Genomic DNA, 17,114 nt, shown 5'->3' with positions numbered 1-17,114 from the left:
TCACTAGCCTTGACTCTATCCAGCAAGGAAAGCAGAATTTTGTCTTTCTCTGTAACTTCATTTCTCAGTCTGATAACCTCTGACCGAAGGTTGCTAAGTGCTATCTGGAAACTTTCATCCTCAGCATTCTTCTGTGCTCTCAAAGCGTTGCTCAGAATTAAGCCCTGCACGAAGAAAGGAGACAAAGGATCAGCACAAGAATAAAAGACAAAAAAATAATCTGTTTATAAGTCTATAACTTTTGTACCATCAGACTATTGTACGCAAGGCTGTCTGCGAGGTCATCCTTCGACATAGCAGAGAGGCCAACTTCAAGCTTTGGAAATCCCATATTCTTCGCCATCTCCCGGCAGACAGATATTTCCTTGTTGTTTGGGAGACAATATAGAAAATCATCTTCGTCGGTGCCATTGTACACCAAGGCCCCCTTTGGGTACTCCAACTCCCGGGCGTAGTGTTTGGCTTCCGCAATTTCCTCTTCAGACAACCTTTTACCCAAAGCATGTCGAATAATAAAGTCAATATCTTTAGAAGGTGCTTCGGGAGTAGTAGATTTAACTTTCTCAGGCACGTCTTTTTTCTCCAGAGCCAAACCAACATCTGAAGATTCTTGTTCAGTTCTCTGCTCAGCGCCAGCAGGCTCTGCTTCAGTGGGCACCGTGGGCCCAGCTTCGGGTTTAGCGCGAACTGTAGCAGCTTCAGCAGTCTACTTTGCAGGAGCAGGAGTTGACGCCCTTGTTGATTCCATGACGGCGTCCAGCACACTTGCCATCCTCCTCCTCTTGGGGCTTATTGCAGGAGTTTTCGATACCTTCGACAATTCTAGTTCCGATGGCGGACTCAAGATTTTTGGTGGCCCTGCTGTTTCCTCTCGCTCTAGTTCTTCGGTTGCCTTTCCTTTAGCTTCGATAGCATGTCTCGGCGCTTTGGCCGACTCGATTGCAGAAACCTTTGGCATTTCAGCCGATTCTCTTTTGGAGCCGGCAGGAGCAGGGTGCCCTGGCTCGGTGGTGGAAGAAGTCCTTTCAACAAGCTTCAGCACCGTAGCTGTTTCAATGTATCTAGGCCGGTGCGTTAAAACCTTTCTTCTTACCCTTCGGCACAACTGAGATGGCCGAAGTGGGAACTTTCCTTTTCTTTCCTTGTTTTCGCAAGGGATAGCTATAATCCGGGTAGACGGAACCAATAACATCAAAAACACTGTTTAGCCTTCTCCTGCCTCGCTCTCCGAAGGCTACAGTCATGGCATCATCTTCGGCCCTTTTATAAGCACCAAGCAACTCGTCACTAGTCGCTTCAATACAATTCAGCCACTCATTGTTTGGCTCGTCAAATTGCTCTCTATATCTGAAGGTATATTTTAGATACACCAGGCCGCCTTGGCTAGACCCGGCAGCAGCTTCCTTCGGCATCTCCCAATCATTCACGAGAGGCCATACTCTATAGGCAATGTGCTCTTGGACTAAGTCTCTTGTGCCAATAAAAGTGCACACAGTGTTAAAACTCCTCTGACATGTTTCTATTTCATTTCCAAGCGCAGTGGCTGGTCTTCTGATGCCGAAGCGAGACCGAATAGGGCGTTGGATGATCCCTTTTATATCTTCCCTGGCAACTAAGTCATTCTTCACATAAAACCATTCTTCCATCAAGGCCCCTGGCCACCTCTTCCGAAACGTCGGAACTGGATAGCTCACATCAGAGCGGGGCACGAAGCCATAACAACCAAAATTATTATGATACTGTTCCTTCCCAGTAGCCTTCGTTTCGTAAGACAGCTCATGCATATTGCAGAAACATTTTGCACTTGGCTCCAGTCCTTGGCTTCTCACAGCCCAAATAAAAACCCCCATCCTGATGGCATCGGGTATAATCTCATGAAGAAAAATTTGAAAGGTCTTCAACACTTTGACCAGAAATTTACTTAATGGGAACAGAAGCCCTGCCTTCATGAAGCTCCTGTAAACAACCACTTCATCTACTTCGGGTGCAGGGGTCGCGCTATCCCCTCCAGTTCTCACAATGGACATATCTCGAAAATATCTTCCTTTCATCGCATCAATCTGACTCTGCTTGATGGATGATTTTCCGAAGATGGTATGGCTCGGCCGCCAGGGCCGATTTTCGGCATCTTCATCTTCACTTTCCACATCAAAGCCTTCGCTAACGTCAGAATCTTCAGACAAGCCAGCTAGCATTTCATTTGTAATCTTCTATGTGTTTGTCTTCTCCATAGCTTCGTAAAAACCAGCCAGAGCAGGATCAACAACTTTCTTCTCTTCAGCCATTTGGTGAGCGCTTATTCAAATACCGAAGCTTACAAATCAAGTGAAATCTAACAAGAAAATCCAAGCTTGAAAAATAGCACAAACGATTGAGATGGCGCAGCAAATGCTGTCGTTGCGGGTTCCTATTTATATGCCCAGTGCATTGCAACTTGGCGGGCCCCACATGTCATTGACTTTCGCTATTCTAGCGAAGGGAAGGTGTTTTTTTGGACCTTTGGCTAAAGGCCTTCGTTCACATCGCAGTCTGAATTTGTTAAATACAAAAACAAATTAATACTGCGAGGGGCTACTGTTGGGGGCTTTCTTCTACCGAAGGTCCTCAAAAACTTAACTAACATATTTTCCAGTATAACATACTGTCTCAGGAGGCTTCGACTTTGAGATGAAGGTGTGCATGGTATGAAGGCGCGGTCTGGAGGAAGGATGAACTAGCTCCAAAGCTGTGGCTGGAGAAGCTTCGGCTAGGGGCAAGGACGATGGTGGAAGATGAAACCGACCTAAAGGGAAGAAGACTGCTTAGTCCTCGACAGCTTGCCTTATGGCTAACAGTAAATGTCAGGGACATGAATGTAATTTTGTCCAGGCTGCGTGTTGTGCCTATAAATAGATGAACAGTAACACCGTATTGTTCACGCTAAATTGTAATCGCTCTTGCGTCACTCTCGCTTTTCCACCTTCTATCAAGCCGAACGTACAAATGTAATATAAATTCTATTGATGTTTATCCATGTTTATAAAATAAGGATATAAATAATCTAATGATTTGGAATGATTGTTTATATTCCTTTTGTATTTCATATGCCTCTTTTATATCCTTGCTCACTGAAATGATGAAGGTATGCCCTTCATGACCTTCGTCTGAAGATCATTATACGCCAAGGGAGATAATGCTTCGAAGGACGAAGGTCTCTAATCGTTAACAATTGTGTTGTTTTGTTCTTGGTGTATAGCATCTGAGAACAAGGACCAACAATGTTATTTTTACCTGCTCTTTGTCTATCTATATATTGATACGAATAGAAGCGAGGTCATGAGACACCTAAAGACCAAATTAGAGAAGTATCTGGAGTTGCACCAAAAAGGCTAGTTGTGTCCTTGATCACATTCTTTATCCTAATAATGATCTTAATAATCATCGTGACATGATTAGGTTAAATTGATGGGACCTAATAGGTTACATAGTTTTGTTTACCCTACACCTTGCATACAAATGAAATATTGGGTAGTCTTGCTATGTCTACTCGGTTTTACCTAGTTTTGGTGATCATGCTTTATCATTATTGTTAGCTTAATTATTGTTCATGATAAGATTATTGTGTTAATTTGGACATGGAGCGACCACACGAGAAAACAATGCTACCACAAAAGTAGTATGGGACGCCCATGGCCAACTAATTAGGAAACCTAGTGGAGGACTACTTTACCCAAAAGGGGCAAGGGCGGTATGAGCAGCTACCAGCATAGGTAGGTTCTCGGGTCGATCATGCTGCGATGGCTTTTCGGATGAGAGATTCCTATATCGCCCCTTCTCAACGAAACCATAGCGGGTTTTCTAAAGCTAGTCAAACTTTGTTAAAGGCCTCGTAGTGGATCTCTAGCCATTCACCTCGGGAGTGTCTAAGGGCCTTGCAAACCCTGGCCAGATGGGATACACGACTTGTGGGTAAAGGGTACAACCTCTACAGAGTGCAAAACTAGTATATCGGTCATGCTCACGGTCATGAGCGGCTCAAACCCTGACATGAGTAATTTATGGAATTGAACTTAACCTGCCATGCATTTGGATTGTGGGAGTTGTTATTCTTTATTATGATCAATTATTTAATTGGGTTTTATTTTGTTACACTTAGTAATTGCTAATAAATTTTGACCAACTTATTAAAAACAATGCTCAACCTTAACCATTCTCTTTGGTAAGCCTTACACCTCACATGAGCCCCACCATAAGTGAGCTCATGCACATTATTCTCCACGCTTGCTGAGCGATGAACGTATATAAGCTCACTCTTCCTATAATCACACCAAGTCAAGGACAGGTACCGCCAGATCAGGAGCATGAAGTATGCTACGATGAGTTCGGAGAGATCTAGGTCGTCGTCTCCTAGTCAACTATGGTTGCGGAGGATCATTGTCGTCATATGATGTATTTATTTATCTATTTTGTACAAAACTTATATTATATAATAAATATGTGACATTGATTTATGTACCATGAGTCATCATATGTGTGATACTTGATCCTGGCACACATTTAAGACGCGCCCGGGTTTGCCCTTAAATAAATTTAAAGCGCTCTGAATATCCGCACAGTTTCTACACAATAGTTAGCATAAATGACTCAATTATAAAATAAATTTAAAACATGTGTATGATATAAATTATAGTAATAAACATACATAAATTATAGTAATAAAAATCATCAGCATCAGAATCCTCGTCCTCGTCCCTGACACGTGCATTAATGAGTCTTTCAAGAAGTCTTGTTGACTTTCGACGTTTTGCATTTGAAGGACCTGGTTCTTCGTCCATTAACTCTACGGTTTCGATGAATCGAGAAACTAATTCATTAAGGACCATCCCTTTAGATCAATATAATTTTCTTTATCATTGTTTCTCTGATCACCATCTTCTTGATAGACACCACAAAAATCATCATTCGTGACGCTTACATTGTAGTTATCATACCGCTCAGGGTGGACTTCTGGATTAACTTTGTAGACAACCCACCAAACCTTCAAGCTTGGGTGATGATAACTTAAGTAGTATACCTGATTCACTTGATGGCAAGTACAATATTGTTGTACTCATTGCCTTTGTACCGTGATGTGTGCTTTATCTAGATAAACTCAAACTCGTCGACTCACGTACCGGCTCAAGAAGATCAATAATCAGCTTCACGATATCTTTGTAGTAGTTATTTGAGAAGTTGTACTTTGACTTCATCATCACAAGTCTTGTTACAACCTGAAGTACAATCATGTTGGTACCCTTGTGCACTTTTGCATCCAAGGCTTCTAGCAACTTGTAAAACTACTGCACTTCCTCCAGCGGGGGTTGGTCGGTCTCCAGTGCTGGATACTCATGTCTAATGTCATCTAGCATGTCATCCATTCGGTCTACGTCCGACTCCGAAGGAGCATTCACCTCTCCATGCTCGCGCCACACCAGATAATCTGGCTTAAAGTCATATTTGTAAATATGAATGGAGAGGTCAAATTTGTTCAATCGGATCAGGTTTTGACACCTAGTACACGGGCATTTCGCCACACGAGGCTCGCCAGCAAATGCGTGTGCCACAAATTCATCAGCAACCTCCACCCATGCATCAAAGTGCCCCAGAGTGTTACTATTGAATCCATCGTACATAGCCCTTCTTCAATCGTCACTCATTTACAAAGATAATAAAAAACATAGATCATCATCATGCGTGACAAACATGTGTAGTGTGCAGTTTTATTAACTAATTCACAACTAGAAACCCTATTAGAAAGATAGATCCTAAACCCACCCAAGAATGACAGTCGTTGCGTATTATTTGGCCTTTGACTCGTGTACCTTTCGCTCGTGATTTCAGCAACATAACCTCGCTATTCTCCGAATGCTAGAGAACAATGAAGTTACACTGTAGAAACCACGAATGAAACGTACAAAGGTCGCAAACCAAATAACACACATTAGCCGCCATTCTTAGGCCGTCTAAAATACGTTGTACAATTTATACTACGCACCTCACAAGTAAATGTGAGATGTGTCGTTCCCAAATGGGTGACACATATGTTTCCTAAGTGTATGTCCTACACGTAATTACTTGTGCCAACGACAGTATAAATGTGGACAAATGATCAAATATAACATTATTAGCAACAAAGGTAGCAATAATTAACAAATGTAATAATAAATCTAACATTTTATCATGACAATAAAAAACTTATACAAACAAACTAGCAGATAAATAATCACCTCGATCTAGACATGGAAGCACGGATGTTGGTGGCGATATCACCTATACAAGTTAGAATGATGGTTTAGAACAAAATAATCGACTAAAATTTAGCAAAGTATACCACACTAATGTCCCTACATTTTTCTTGTCATGTATAACTTTTCCTACACTTGTATCATACACGTAAGTAAATGTGGCAAAACAATAAAGATTTCTAGTGGCATGATATTGGACCAGTTGCATCACAATAAACAACTTCATCACTGAAATCAATAATGGTTTTGTATCACATAGTTTAGTTTTTGATCTCTCCCTAAAATCAATTACTTCATCACAATAAACAACAACATCATTAAAATCTAACACCCTAAAATCAATTACTTCATCACAATAAACAACAACATCACTTAAATCTAACAGAGCAAACAATATCAAACTAAATTATACCAAGGCAACGTGGCACTAGGTGGAGGCACTGGTCTGGGTACTGCTCTGGCGTGGGGCAAGCACCACGTGGAGGTGCAGGGTAGGCGCTAGTCTGGGAACTGCTCCAGCGTGGGACAGGCAAGGGGTGGCAGCGGCCAGCGCGGCTCGGTGGTGACGTTTGTCGTGGTTCCACGGTGGCGGCGGATGAAGTGGAGAGCAGTGGTGGAGGAGCAAAACGGCGACAACGTTTTCTTGCCACACGAGAGAGATGTGCAGGGAGAGAAGAGAGGGAAGAGAAGCCGATGCGTGGTTTCTTAAAACGACTAACAACGTTGGCCAAGGCAAGGCTGGCGTTCTTAATACTTTAAGAATGTCGGTCAGGTAAGGCCGACATACTTAAACTTAGGTATGTCGACCTGCGCTCTGGCCGATGTACTTAATGTTAAGTACGTCAGCCCTAAGTAACCAATGTTCTTAACCAAGCCGTCGTATTTTCCCAGTTTTCCTATAGTTCTAAATAGACCATTAAACGAGCTACACGACCAATTAAATGGACTAAACTAATGATAAACGAAATGACATACCACCGTGTAGCATTTACACGATGTTTAAACTTTAAATAGGCTAAATGATCATCTAGGTGAACAATGGTTAGATGCACTAGGACACCAGGGACATCGATGACATACATCGTCCGCTGCCCCGAGTCGTGAGGAGGTTTCATGGGCTCGTACTACTAGATGCTCCAAGATGTGAGAGGATCCGGGGGCTTATATTGCTAGTCGCCCCGTGACGAGAGAAGGCTCGAGAGCTTATATCATTAGATGCATCAAGACTTAAGGGACCCCAAGGGTCATTAGATGCCCCGGGGCATGAGGTCCCCTGAAAGCTCATAATGCTAGACGTCCTAGAGTGCGAGAGGGCACCAAGGGCATATGTTGTTGAGTGTACTAAGACATGAGTGGCCTTAGATGCTTCATTTTTGGGTGCCTCAAGACATAGGGAGCCCTGAGGGGTTAGACTCGGTAGGTCGCTTGGGGCGCGACATGCTATAGAGCTTATTTCTGCACGCTACGTCATGTGGTGTAGCAGACTAAGCTAAGGATACCCTTGTATGAACCACAATTAGTCGATGTTTTCCATTTCTCTAAATTAGGGGAAACCCTGATCATAAAAGTCTCGAGAGCGATGTTCCTTCCATCATGGACCCTAAAATCAGTCTCACGAGTAAACATTTTTTGAGCATATCTTGACAATAGTCAGAGGTATGCGGACGCTCATAGTGCTCATGCAAGTTAGAATAGTACGCCCCTATCATATAGAGTCTGATTTTAAGTGTTTATTTGGTATAACTCTCTAGCTTCAACAACAACTTTACCACATAGACAATATGTGTAGACCTAATCATTAATGCAGTTAAGAGACAATATGCATAGAAAGTTGCGAAGAAACGAGTTTATCACGATAATTTTGTCTCTTGATTTTCTTTTACTTAAGACACCTCAATTAATGAGTTGTACACGCTCTAAGAGACCCCTCAATTAATGAGTTTTACATGCCCTAAGAGGGTTTTACACACTCTAAGGTCTGGTTTGGTGGACAAGGAAATGAAGGGGATTTGGACCATAGGAATCACATGGAGACAACGACACGCATGAAATGGGTCATCAGTTCATTAACAGGAAACGACTACATCACTCGGGGAGAGTTTTGACGTTTAATAATCCACTAGTGCACTATAAGAGCAGCAACTGCTGCGAGCCTACTCAGTACTCATACTAAGCAAGAGTAACAATGACTACGATCAGTGCGCCAAACGTAGCCCAGTATTAGTGCTTACTACCCTAACTACATCAACCAGGGGCGCCGGCAACCCATGCTCACTCACTCTCTGCTCCTCTTGTTGCTGCAAGCGGGGCAACTGTACTGATCGATGTGCGTTGCCTCCGCAGGTGTGATGCGAACACAGTCACCATGGTACCACTTGTCGCAAATGTCACAGCCAATCCAGAATACTCCATTTTCCGAGTACATCCCTCCACATGTGCCGCATGGGTAAGCTTCATCCTCGCCGCCTCCATCTTCTTTGATGATCTGTCGCTCCTTCTTTGGCAAAGGCTCCTCTGCTAGCTTGCTGCTAGAACTGGGTTCCTTGGATGGCAACGACGCATCATCAGAATAAACTTGTGCAAGAAACAAGGAACATTTATGTTCAGTTTATGTGCTTACCTTAATAGAACTTGACTTGGTTTCGTAATTTGTGTTGCAGGCTTTTGGTTGCTTCTCCCCACTCCCTATCACAACTTCAGATACAGTGGGATGATTATTGATCATCATGTGGAGCCGTCTCCTGCGATTCAAAATCCAACAACGAAGACCATTGTCACATTAATTACCTACCCAATAGCCAGAAGCAAACAAAACAGTAACAATCATTTCCCTGGATGGGAATGGGATCATATGTGTACGCATCATGCTTGTGCACCCTTGTACAAATATCATAGGCAAATTCCACATTCAGGAATAAATATTGGAATAAGTCTACATATCCCTTGACCTTAGGAATGGTCTACTTCACTCTCTTGCCTTCAAAACCGGTTCTTTAACACCTCAATTTTACAAAGTCAGACAAATAACCCCTTAAACAATTTTTGTTGGCAGTTCTGATGGTGTGATACGGTTTAATTGACACCACTTATGTTTTTTTTCAATTCCTTCTTCTACTAGTGTCTAAAATTTATATAATTTTAAACAAAAATCGTTAATTAGATATTATATTCACCCTAATTTCTCTGAATTTTTAGGAGCGCCGTGTTATTAAAACTACGTTTAAACCTCAATGCTCTAATTAGAGGTTGAAACCGTGTTTTAGTGTTTTGGCGTTCTAAACTGTAAAACAGAGTGTTTCATGCATTTTAAACGAATAGCTATTTTTGGGCTCAGTCTGTTAGTTACTTTTGGGGTCCAATCCGGCTTTTGGTGAAGTTTTGGTAAGCCACTAACCTCTCTATTTTGATATTTAACTTCATGTTATTGTCTGAAATTATGATATATTGTTATTTTTTCTTTGTTGTTTAAAACTACGTTTAAACTTTGTTTAGAAGTTTAAAAGTCAAAGTTTCACCTATGTGTGTTTCAATGTTTTATCGTTTTAATAACCTTGGCAACAAATTAATTATTAAAAAAAATCAAAACTACATAGAAAGAGTTTAATATTTTTATCCATGATTCTTTTTTATCTTCTGAGACTAACTTTTTACTGGAGCTAAATAATACTTTTAATAAACTACTAATTTTTTGTTAATTTTATTAATAAGTTAAGTAGCGTTTTCTTCTAATTACTAACTAGATTAATTTTACATATGTTTTTATAAATACCTAGCAAATAGTAACAAAATGATCTCCAATTTTACAGAGATCTTTTTCTTAGCTAAACTAACATATACAAATACTTTTATCATTTTCTGATAACTTTAAATCTAGACTCATATAAGATTATGCAAAATATTTATGTAAATTATGGGTATAGACTCAAAGTTCTCAAAAAAATACGAAAATATTTGTGTATGCTAGTTTAGCTGAGAGAAGGTTCATATAAAAATTGGAGATCATTTTATTACAGTTTGGTAAGTTTTTTTAAAAAACAAATGTATAATTGTTTTAATTATTAGTAATTAAAAAGACCACTTAACTTGTTTAATAAAATTAACAAAAAATAGTAGTCCAGTAATAGTATTATGTAACTCTACTAAAATTTGTAGATGTAGAATATAAGAAGTTAATGAGAAACAAAAATAATAAACTATTTTTATATAGTTTTTATTTTTATTAACTAATATGTTATTTCTAAATTTTTTGAAAAATTAGGAGGAATATAATATCTAATTACATAATTTTGTGTGAAATTATATGAATAAGATGACAATACTGAAAAATACAAAACTTATACCACTTAAATCAGTGTTACATCATCAAAACCACCAATTAAAATAGTTCACGGGGTTATCGTCTGGTTTTATGGGTTAAACAACCAATTTTAATGGTGAGGGGCAAAGTAGACTATCCTCTAAAGGTGAGGGAGTTATGTAGATTTATTTCAATAAATATTTGTGCACAATAAATTGGTCTAGTTTAGGGTTAATGCAAGCATGTTTATCCACCAACTAGCCTTTCCATTTATTGGTAATGCCTTAGACTCAGATCTAATCCAACTAGCCTTTCCAATAGAAAAATGTTTTCGCTTGTTTGGTTGACGTGCAGGGGCTTGTAGTTACGAGAGATTATGATATTTTTGCCATCAGCAAGAAACAGGTTTGTAAAATTGCCATCAGGCCCACATTTCATAGACCCAGCTGGACCCACAATTTATAGACACAATGGTAATTATAACAAGAAGACAACATTGTGAGTGGCAAAAATCCAATTATCTCTTGTAGTTACACCCATAGAGTCTCAAAGCATGTATTATTTGGTTCACTTCTCTTCGTGTTCAGGTTGAATTGATGCAAAAATGGACGGCGAGCTAGGTCCACGGGAGGGATTGGGATCCTCGGCAGTCAATTGCTCTCACTCGTCGACGACGGAGGGGCCCACCTGTCAGCCTCCCGGCAGTCGACTACGCAATTGCCGAGGATCCAAATCCCCGCGGAAGATGCTCCAGCGCGCGTACGCCCGCGTGCAGTCCGGTGGCATGCGGTTGCATATAATTGCACGCAAAAGGAGAAGTCATTTACATTTGTTTTTTCGTCATATCTTTCAAATAAAATATTTAATAATTGAACCGATTTTATATTTGTGTTCCTGAATTTTTTAACAAAACTAGACCACAAATGCTATATAATATTTAAAGATTTATTTATTCACTTTTCTGTAATACATTTGATGCAGATAATTAAACACAAGCTATATTTGTCCTGAATGTTATAATGCAAATAATCAAACAAAAGCATATGTACAGACCTAGTCTATGGAGGGAGCCTGACCCTTTAGGTACGGGCCAGGCTACCACTATACCAGTGGCGGATCTAGATTTTTTGTATAGAGTGTGCAGATCACAAAATTATTATGTAATATTCTATCTAATACATATATAATTTTATAGTAAATTTGATAAAGATATAAAATTGTGTCACTCACTCTTCCTCAACTGTTGAGTCACTCACCAAATTACTACTCACTGCTGTTAGGCCAGAGAGGAGCTCTACCGCTGCCGGGTTGCCCTGCCGAGCCAGCTAGGAGACGGCGGTCGACGGCCAAGCGGGGCCGTGGGTGCTGGGACGGGGAGCTGGAGGCTAGAGCCGCGGGCACGCCGCGCGCTGGCCTAGCTGGTGGCGGCTGGCATCTACGGGCTGGGCGGGTCGCCTCGCGGTACGCTGTGGGCGGTGGCGACTGCGGCCTGCAGGCCGGCGTGGCCGTGGCCGCGGCAGGCGAGCAATAGGGCACCGACGGCGCGAGCTCTATATGCCTCTATAGGCGAGATGAACTGGTGAAGCCGTGATGGGCTAGGGCATTGGGGGCATGGAAGCACGGCTGAAGAGTGGAGGTTGTGCGTGGAACATGGCTGATGTTGGGCCAGTTTAGAATGTGTTTGGTTTGAGTTTAAAATAGGATGAGATGGAACGACAGTGTTCACTCGATTTTTGGATCACGTCGTCATAAAAAATTACTCTTGCGTTTACTTCACCCTCACGATGACTCTCATCTAAACACTATATAAATTGTGGCCGTCTAGTTTCATCCCTCCTTATACATCCGACTAAGGGCTTTTTCGTTTTGCTTTCAATCTATATGAATTGGACATGATTAGATGAGTTTAAATTCATAGAAAGTCAAAGTTCTTCATAATTTTTCTAATTCTATCCAATACATTTGAATAGGAATAATCTAACAAGGCATAAACACACCTGTGGGTGTGCAATGGCGGACTGTTCGCCCCTGCACTACAACAACCAATCAATCAGACGGATAACATTGACAGCCTAAGAGGCACCGTAAGATGTTTTCAAGAAAAAAAAGAGGCCTGTTGGCAAGCAAATATATTGGACACATGGAAATATAAAATTCAAAGGGTAAACTTTAACAAAGAAATTAAAGACATTGGAGTCGAAATTATGACAAGACCTGGCGTCTTTATCAAATCCGAAGAGAGCCCCAAAGTGAAATGCCATAGCAACCAACCATGCATCACTGTGTGCAGCTACGAACGAGAGCCAATCTTCCTTTGGCATTGAATCGCGAGGAATGTTTATTCCCTCTGCTGGCTCTGGTAGTTGTTGAGGAACTTTCGCAGGACGAACGTTCACTTTCCAGGTTTCGTTAGGTAGTCCATACAGGCACAGGGTCTCATACTCTAGCCAAAGGGGGGGGGGGTGGATCAGCATGATGTCCACAGAGTAGACATTAACGACGAATAAAAGTCAGGTAAAGAATCGAATAGAAACATCCAAGAACCAAGCATTATATATCATGCAGACAAGCAGAACCAAGCATCAGCAATCGATTAACCATACACCACAAGAACGACAACATCCAGTACCCATAAAGAGGTTGAACAGCGGATGAAAACCGCATTGCGCACGAAACGTCTCCATCCAGCGGGAAAAAAGAGAAGGCAGAACGAAGAAGCAAGCAAGAATTCTCACCTGGGTCGCACAACTTGTAGAACTCCTCCACATCTGCCGCACCACGCGGAAACATCCAGGCAAACGAAACCGTAAGCTACGAATCCCACAGCGAAATCCAGAGCGAAACAACGAACCGCCGCCTGAACAGGAGGGGGGAAGAGGGAGAGATACCGGTGGTGAGTGCCTTGAGAATGCCGTCACGGCGGGCGCGGAAATCCGTGAAGACATCCTCGGGGGTGGGCAGCCGAACCGAGCCGTGCCTGTCCATCGCGGCCGTTCAGCCGCACAGCAGCTGCCGACGAAGAGCGGTGGCGGTGGCCGATGCGAGGCTAGGGTTCAGGCGAAAGAGGACGAGGAGGCGGCGTCGGAGGTGGTGGCTATTGTCTGGCGGGAGCTGAGTTGCCGAGAGAATTATTGAACTTCAGATAGAAAGTTCTTGAACCGGGTGGCCGGCAGGGAGGAACTGAAGGGCTTTATTACAATTTTGTAAGTTGGTTAGTAAAAACAAAATTAATACTCTCTTCGTCCCTTCATTTTAGCCTTGATTTTTTTGTCTATATTAAAATGAATGATGATAAATCTAGACACACATATAAAATATATACATCAAATATTATATGAATACATTAATTATCTAAAACGAGTTTTAATTTAAGAAAGAGTGAGTATATTTTTTTTCCGGAATCACACCATATGTTGATTGCGATAATTATTTCAATATATGGTCTCCTAAAATCTAAAATTTTACTAAATATAAAACAAAGGATGCTGGTCATGACTCATGACCAATCCTAAAAAACAATGTCACGAATCATAGTGCAACCCACCTCAACACATGTGGATTGAGGTGGATTAGGGTGCAACTTAAACTAATTTACACTCTAATCCACTTGAACACATGTTGATTGAGAACACTAATAGAGTACCTGAAAGAGAAATATGCTTACACCTTTTCCTAAATTGATTTTGGTGGTTGAATTGCTCAACACAAATAATTGGACTAACTAGTTTGCTCTAGATTATGAGTTCTACAGGTGCTAAAAGTTCACAACAAACCAATAAAAAGATCGAGAAATGATTCAAAATAAGGAGCTAAAGTCAGCCGAAGTGTGCCCTGGTCTGGCGCACCGGACTGTCCGGTGTGCCACCGTACAGTGTCCGATGCACCAGGGACTCCAACTCCGAACTGCTCACCTTCGGGAATTCTGGAGGCCGCTCCGCTATAATTCACCGGACTGTCCGGTGGCGCACCGGACAGTCCGATGTGCCAGTGGAGCAACGGATACTTCAGCGCCAACGGTCGCCTGCAACCGCATTGAATGCGCTACAGTGCGCGCAGATGTCAGGCTCGCGCCAGAAGGCGCACCGGACAGTCTACAGGACCTATCCGGTGCACCACCGGACTGTCCGGTGCCCCAGAAGACAGAAGCTCCAACGGTCAGAATCCAACGGCCAGGTGACGTGGCAGGCGCACCGGACAGTGTCCGGTGGCGCACCGCACAGTGTCCGGTGGCGCACCGGACTGTCCGGTGCGCCATGCGACAGCAGCCTTCACCAAACGGCTAGTTTGGTGGTTGGGGCTATAAATACCCCCAACCACCCACCATTCATTGCATCCAAGTTTTCAGACTTCCTACACCTTACAAGAGCTATAGCATTCAATACAAGAAACACCAAAGAGATCAAATCCTCTCCCAAGTCCATAGATCATTCCCAATCAATAGTGACTAGTGAGAGAGTGACTTGTGTTCATTTGAGCTCTTGCGCTTGGATTGCTTCTTTTTCTCATTCTTTCTTGTGATCAACTCAATTGTAACCAAGGCAAAAGACACCAATTGTGTGGTGGTCCTTGCGGGGACTTTGTGTCCCGTTTGATTGAGAAGAGAAGCTCACTCGGTCTAAGTAACCGTTTGAGAATGGGAAAGGGTTGAAAGAGACCCGGTCTTTGTGACCACCTCAACGGGGAGTAGGTTTGCAAGAACCGAACCTCGGTAAAACAAATCCTTGTGTCTCACTCTTTATTTGCCTACGATTTGTTTTTCGCCCTCTCTCGGACTCGTTCATATTTCTAACGCTAACCCGGGTTGTAGTTGTGCTTAAGTTTATAAATTTCAGATTTGCCCTATTCACCCCCCCCCTCTAGGCGACTTTCAATTGGTATCAGAGCCCGATGCTTCATTAGAGCTTAACCGTTTGAAGTGATGTCGGGAGATCACGCCAAGAAGATGGTGATCGGCGGTGAGAAGTCCGCTACAAGCCACGGGAAGGCTCCATCAAGGGAGTCCACCAACAAGAAGAAGGATGGATCCCCTTCACGCATTCGATCACACAAGAGTGGTGAGAAGAAGAAGAAAATGAAGAAGGTGGTCTACTACGAGACCGATTCTTCCTCACCCTCTACATCCGGATCCGACGCCGCGTCCGTCACTTCTAAGCGCCAAGAGCGCAAGAAGTACAGTAAGATCCCCCTACGCTATCCTCGCATTCCTAAGCATACTCCATTACTTTCCGTCCCATTAGGCAAACCACCGACATTTGACGGTGAAGATTATTCTAGGTGGAGTGATATGATGAGATATCACCTAACCTCACTCCACAAAAGTATATGGGATGTTGTTGAGTTTGGTGTACAGGTACCATCCGTAGGGGATGAAGATTATGATGAGGACGAGGTGGCCCAAATCGTGCACTTCAACTCCCAAGCCACCACTATACTCCTCACCTCTCTAAGTCGAGAGGAGTATAACAAGGTGCAAGGATTGAAGAGCGCCAAGGAGATTTGGGACGTGCTCAAAACCGCGCATGAAGGAGACGAGGTGACCAAAATCACCAAGCGGGAAACGATCGAGGGGGAGCTCGGTCGCTTCAGGCTTTTCCAAGGGGAGGAGCCACAAGAGATGTACAACCGGCTCAAGACCTTGGTGAACCAAGTATGCAACCTCGGGAGTAAAAAATGGGATGACCATGAAATGGTCAAGGTTATTCTTAGATCACTCGTCTTTCTTAACCCTACGCAAGTTCAATTAATACGTGGTGATCCTAGATATACACTAATGTCTCCCGAGGAAGTAATAGGAAAATTTGTGAGCTTTGAGTTGATGATCAAAGGCTCAAAGAAAATCATCGAGCAAGATGGCCCCTCCACGCCCGAAGCACAACCGGTCGCATTCAAGGCGACGGAGGAGAAGAAGGAAGAGTCTACATCAAGTAGACTCCCCATTGACGCCTCCAAGCTCGACAATGAGGAGATGGCACTCATCATCAATAGCTTCCGTCAAATCCTCAAGCAAAGGAGGGGAAAGGACTACAAATCCCGCTCTAAGAAAGTGTGCTACAAGTGTGGTAAGCCCGGTCACTTTATTGCAAAATATCCATTATCAAGTGACAGTGACAGGGTGACGACAAGAAGGGCAAGAGGAGAGAAAAGAAGAGATACTACAAGAAGAAGGGCGGCGATGCCAATGTGTGCCGCGAGTGGGACTCCGACGAGAGCTCCACTGACTCCTCTTCCGACGAGGACGCCGCCAATATCGCCGTCACCAAGGGGCTTCTCTTCCCCAACGTCGGGCACAAGTGCCTCATGGCAAAGGACGACAAAAGGAAGAAGGTAAAATCAAGATCCTCCACTAAATATGCATCCTCTAGTGATGAAGACAATTCTAGTGATGAGGAGGATAACTTGCACACCCTTTTTGCCAACCTAAACATGCAACAAAAAGAAAAGTTGAATGAATTAATTAGTGCTATTCATGAGAAGGATGAACTCTTGGACACCCAAGAGGACTTCCTAATTAAGGAAAATAAGAAGCATGTTAAGATTAAGAATGCTTATGCTCT

The 17,114-nt window shown here is 42.6% G+C and overlaps 1 protein-coding gene across 1 annotated transcript; it reads right to left on the bottom strand.

Moving 5' to 3' along the window:
• Positions 1–8,305: 8,305 nt before the first annotated feature.
• On the bottom strand, positions 8,306–13,686 carry LOC100501853 (uncharacterized). The gene is made up of 5 exons (NM_001196501.1): positions 13,449–13,686; positions 13,296–13,328; positions 12,775–13,003; positions 8,884–9,004; positions 8,306–8,805 (listed from the first exon to the last, which is right to left on the bottom strand). The coding sequence occupies exons 1-5, from the start codon at positions 13,543–13,545 to the stop codon at positions 8,539–8,541; spliced, it is 747 nt and encodes a 248-aa protein (NP_001183430.1). The 5' UTR covers positions 13,546–13,686; the 3' UTR covers positions 8,306–8,538.
• Between the last annotated feature and the right edge of the window lie 3,428 nt (positions 13,687–17,114).

Source organism: Zea mays, chromosome 10 (assembly GCF_902167145.1).
Source record: "Zea mays cultivar B73 chromosome 10, Zm-B73-REFERENCE-NAM-5.0, whole genome shotgun sequence".
Lineage (NCBI taxonomy): Eukaryota > Viridiplantae > Streptophyta > Magnoliopsida > Poales > Poaceae > Zea > Zea mays.
This window is presented reverse-complemented; position numbering and strand designations above follow the sequence as displayed.

Coding starts and splice junctions, on each gene's coding strand:
- LOC100501853 (NM_001196501.1), bottom strand. CDS start 13,545: ATGGACAGGCACGGCTCGGTTCGGCTGCCCACCCCCGAGGATGTCTTC. Junction 13,004..13,295: donor CTACAAGTTGTGCGACCCAG/GTGAGAATTCTT, acceptor CCCTTTGGCTAG/AGTATGAGACCCTGTGCCTG. Junction 8,806..8,883: donor CCAAGTCAAGTTCTATTAAG/GTAAGCACATAA, acceptor TTGCCATCCAAG/GAACCCAGTTCTAGCAGCAA.